Source organism: Simochromis diagramma, unplaced genomic scaffold, assembly GCF_900408965.1.
Source record: "Simochromis diagramma unplaced genomic scaffold, fSimDia1.1 OVJJ01000322.1, whole genome shotgun sequence".
NCBI classification, from domain to species: domain Eukaryota; kingdom Metazoa; phylum Chordata; class Actinopteri; order Cichliformes; family Cichlidae; genus Simochromis; species Simochromis diagramma.
The window spans coordinates 795,843-801,066 of record NW_024386731.1 but is presented as its reverse complement, the minus strand read 5'-3'; the positions used below and the strand labels follow the sequence as shown (position 1 = coordinate 801,066).

The 5,224-nt window shown below is 42.8% G+C and overlaps 1 protein-coding gene across 1 annotated transcript; it reads left to right on the top strand.

The window, feature by feature from the left end:
* The first annotated feature begins 299 nt into the window (after positions 1-299).
* LOC120727778 (zinc finger CCHC domain-containing protein 18-like) lies at positions 300-3,844 on the top strand. Its single transcript, XM_040022309.1, has 2 exons — positions 300-806; positions 1,111-3,844. Exon 2 carries the CDS (start codon positions 2,088-2,090, stop codon positions 3,807-3,809), a length of 1,722 nt encoding a protein of 573 aa, XP_039878243.1. The 5' UTR covers positions 300-806; positions 1,111-2,087; the 3' UTR covers positions 3,810-3,844.
* The last annotated feature ends 1,380 nt before the right edge of the window (positions 3,845-5,224 follow it).

Here is a 5,224-nt window from a genome sequence, read left to right as displayed (position 1 = left end):
GTAAACACAGAACGGACACGACGCATCAGAATCAACTTTGTCTTTCGCGGCTTTCTCACCCGACGGCCCGTAGACGGACACGCTGTCGGAGCTTAGCGATTCTGATGCGTCGGGTCCGCACTGTGATTACGTCTTTTTGCGCTGATTCTGAGCTGCAGGTTTTGTCTCTCCAACCAAAATTCACCGAGCCAGCAGCAAAAGAAGCAGCAAACTGCGCTTCACATTTGATCAATGTCGTCATGAATTTTGCTGTTTTGCTTCCACGACTATTAAAATCACACTCCATGCACAGCTGGTGTAACCCTGGTTAACATAGCTATCAGTAAATAAAAGCCTGTTAGTAAAAACAGTCATAAGAAATATATTACAGGTGATAAATAGTCAATAAATAGATCATAATGGTTAGAAAATTCATTAAAAACATCAGCAATGATATAATTCATGTTATAGGATTTCATTTGTGTTTAAAAATATGTTAAAAGGGTACAGAACTTGCTAATTCATGGTGTTTTATGTTCATCCAGGTAAAATGGCTAAAATATGTGTTGAGACTCTTATTGTGAAAGGGCACGCTGCAGCGTGACTCCTGTGATAGCCACACCCAGTCGGGTTGTTCCTTCTTTTTGATGCTAGAGAGAGAGAAATGCAGACAGTCCTTGCAGAGCTGCTGCTTAAATGAGTGGAAAAATAGTAAAAATAAGCCAAAAATCTACTTAAAGCCATTTTTGTGCCCTGGAGAATGTATTTTTGTTTTTCCGACCTGTCCTTGCCTTGGTGACGTTGTGAACATAACCAAACGGGACTTGGTGAGTTCAGAAATTGTATTTTATTTCATGCAAGAAATGTTTTGTTGTATTATATTGCTCATTTCATGCAAATGGAGAGCCAAGGTAGCAGATTTATGTTGTTTTATGTTAAAAACGGTGGATTCGTGCTTAAACGACACACAGGCTGTACTTCAAAGGCCTTTGACGGTGTTTCAGCGCGCCATATTGGCGTCACCTCATTTACGGCTAAATAAGCTGGAAAAAACGGACTTTTACTGTTATTTAAGGGCTACCCGTGTGTTATTTTCGAATGTTTATGCACTTTATTTTGTTGTTATGGTAGGCCATTAAGGTTTGGATCGGGAAATGCTGAGCTAGAATCGGAGTTTGATCCGCTGAGCGAGAAACAAGATGGCGAGCCACCCACGGACCCATTGAACTGTACCGAGCAGGAAAAAGGAAAACGCCCCCTGCTGGACGTTGAGCTCTTTCGCTGAAAAAAAACTGGTAGGATTAATCCATACACCTCTGCAAAAGAACAGCAGGACTTTCAAAGCACTGGATAATCATTCGGAGCAATTCCAGGATTAATAGTTAAAGGACACAAAGAAAACTTTCTTTTGTTTGTTTAAGGGATTTATTCAGCCTTTTGCTGAATTGTTTTCAGTTTTACATTTATTTATTTATTTTTGTAATTTATTTTGGTCAACCTTACCTTTTAATGCTGTAATGGTGTTAATGGAAATGTAAATAATTTTGTTGGGTTAAAACAAAATAAGAACTGGTTGAAATTTAAAGGTGAACCTAGACCAAGATTAAATTAAATCTTGGGCCTAAAGAACTAAAGTTGATTTAAAATAACACAGTGTTAATGCAAGTAGATCAAAGGATAAACTTGAACTTAGAACTTGAAATAAATAAAACAATAACCTAGGTTGAAAATAACATCCTTCTAAAGCCAAATAAAAGGTTTTGAGATAAATAGGATGAACTAACAGAACATACTGAACAAAAAAGGGAAAGAAAATATCTTGTTTTCCTTAAATGTGTGATGTTGAATGTTTTATGTAATGTGTCTATAACTGTCTATTCTCTGTCTTCACAAAATAATAAGCCGGCAATTTAAACGTATTTACTGGTCTGTGGTCTTTATTACATGCTGCGCTCATTACTGCTCTAGTAGTCGAACCTAACTGGTCCTAGTATACTGTAACGACTCCAGAAGTGTTACAGAAGTGGCGAGCCAGCCAGGAGCAGTAATTGATCCCTCAAGCTTTTTTTTTCTGACCCAGACCTCAAAAATAGGCCAAGTCCAGCAAAATGGAAATAGTTGACAGAGAGAATGTTAAGATCCCAAACTCAGTTATTGTTAGTGGGATTACAGGCACAGACGCTGATGAAGCTTTAAAAGACTTTTTAAGCAGATATGGTCGAACAGCGAGAACCCTTAAGATAGATGACCCTAAGTCTTCTTACCACAAAAATGCTATTGTAGAGTATGAGAGTGGAGCTGCTCTGTCGACACTTGAACCCTTACTACCCTACACACTTGAATGTCCGAATGAAGTCACTTATCAGATACGAGCCTTGTCACCTGAGTACATCGCAGCTGTTACCAACATCGCCACCAACAGTTTTTTCAATGAACTGCAAAGCATTGCTAGACTTAGTGGCAAATCTTTTGAAGCTGTTCTGCATGAACACCTTTCCCAATGTGCTCAATCAGTCACACACAGCACAGAAGCTCCTACCCCAGACGCACAAAGTGAACTAACAACCCAAGTACAAGCAAACGACCAACCTATCCAAAGTGAAACTGCAGAACTGATCAAAGCTAACATATGCATCAGCGATTCTGAGTCAGTCAACCAGACACAACCAGATCTACAAACTACCATTCCGCAGAGCTTTATAACACACCCTGATGTGCAAAAGGTTGTAGTAGAGCACATAGTGCGAAGTGAAGCTCTTGTCTCACCAGTGAGCGCCTCCTTCCGCCTCAGAAATTTTTCAGGCAAACTGCCCTGTCCTAGTCATGAGGTGGACTTTGATACATGGCGCCACAGTGTAGAGCTCATACTTCAAGATCCCAATCTGTCTGACTTGCAACGCTCGCGGAAAATCGTAGACAGTCTTGTACCGCCTGCTGCTAACGTGGTGAAACCTCTGGGCCCTGAAGCTTTGCCTTCAGCTTATCTTGAACTACTCCATTCAGCTTTTGGCACTGTGGAGGATGGCGACGAGCTTTTCGCCAAATTCCTCAACACATTACAAGATGCAGGTGAAAAGCCTTCACACTACCTCCATCGCTTGCAAACAGCTCTCTCAAAAGCTCTGAAAAGAGGCGGTGTCGTAACTAGTGAAGCAGACCGACACCTTCTGCGTCAATTCTGTCGGGGGTGTTGGGATAATGCCTTGTTAACAGATCTTCAGCTCGAAAAGAAAAAAGATAAACCCCCCTCATTCACTGAGCTGCTGCTACAGTTGAGAGTAGAAGAGGACAAGCATACTGCAAAAGAAAGCCGAATGAAAAAACATTTTGCTGCCACCAGACCAAAAGTAGCCTCTCACTCTGTTGCTGCAAATGCCGACTTTCCTGCGCTCACCATGCAAAATGATCTTACTGAAATGCGAACACAAATAACTGCGCTGCAGAGTGAACTGACAAGATTGAAACCCCAGAAAGTAGACCCGCCAGTAGATGCTCAAAAGGATCTGGTCACAGAACTAAAGGCACAAATCAGTCAGCTTCAAAGCCATCTCGCAACATTAACCCCGAACCCTCCTAGGAAAAAGTCCAACCCTCCAAAAGCTACTGCTAAGACCAACTCTCAAGTACCCGAACGAACCCCTTTGACATCCCAAGCTGCGAAGAGTAGGCCCAGGCCAGGTTACTGTTTCCAGTGCGGCGAAGACGGCCATATTGCCTCTGTGTGCCCAAATGACCCAAACCCGTCTTTAGTCACTGACAAAAGGAAACAGTTGAAAGAAAAACAGTTGCTGTGGGATAGACAAAACAAGCAAACACAGCCTTTAAACTAAAGGGAGCCCTCATTGCGGGACAAATGGGTGCTACGGACAAACTAGTCCCACTGAACCTTCACATAAACCCAAAAAACGATTCTCAAACAATAAATCAGCCACTGTGAAACTACCCAAGGGTCTAATTGGAGCTAAGTACACTGCTCAAGTAAAAATCAATGATCAAGCTTGCAACTGCCTTCTTGATACCGGATCGCAAGTGACCACAGTGTCCCGATCGTTCTATGAAAACAATCTTGCAGACCTTGAAATCCATCCAATACAGGACCTGCTAGAAGTCGAAGCTGCAAATGGTCAGAATGTTCCATATTCAGGCTATATTTGTGTCGACATTACCTTTCCAAAGAACTGTTTTGGTACTGAACTTACTGTGTCTTCTCTTGCATTAATTGTTCCAGACACACGCTCTAGTGTTCAGTCTTCTCTCTTAATTGGCACTAACACTCTTGACCTTGTCTTTGAAAGCCTCTCCTTGGCTAATACAGACCTCAGTATCCTGCCTTATGGTTATAGAGTAGTGCTGAGCGTGTTACAACAAAGACACAAGCAAAAAGAAGACGACAGCCTTGGTCTTATCACTCTGTCAGGTGAAAGAGCCTGAAGTCATTCCTGCAGGCCAAAGTCGAGTGTTAGAGGGTTTAGTCCACGCAAAAACTGAACACTCAGGCGGGTGGGTAGTAGTCGAGACCCCCTCTACATCCTCCTTGCCAGGTGGTGTCTTGGTCACCAACTGTCTACTTACCCTTGCTGAGAAACCCTCACAAAAGCTTCCAGTGGTCCTGCGAAATGAAAGTAAGCATGACATAGTTATCCCTGTGAAAAGTGTCATTGCTGAAATGCATGCTATTCAAGAGATCATACCAAATAGTCAGACCACAGAGCAGTCCAAACAGACTCCCAGCTCAAACCCTGCTGAGCTTAATCTTAACTTTGCTGATTCTCCAGTCCCTGCTGAATGGAAAGAACGAATCACACAAAAGTTAAGTGCTATGTCGGAGGTTTTCGCACTACACGACACAGACTTTGGTTGCACTAACAAAGTAAAACACCAAATCAAACTGAGCGATGAAACCCCCTTTAAGCACAGACCCCGTCCCGTACGACCACAAGATCTTGACGCCGTACGGAGGCATTTGCAGGAACTAAGCGATGCAGGTGTCATTCGCGAATCCGAGTCGCCATTTTCCTCACCGATAGTGGTGGTAAGGAAGAAGAATTGAGACGTAAGACTCTGTGTAGATTACCGTAAGTTGAATCTGAACACCATCAAAGACGCCTACGCGCTTCCTAACTTGGAAGAAGCGTTCTCCGCCTTGACAGGATCGAAGTGGTTCTCGGTTCTTGACCTCAAAAGCGGGTACTACCAGATCGAGGTCGATGAGGCAGATAAGCACAAAACAGCCTTCGTATGTCCG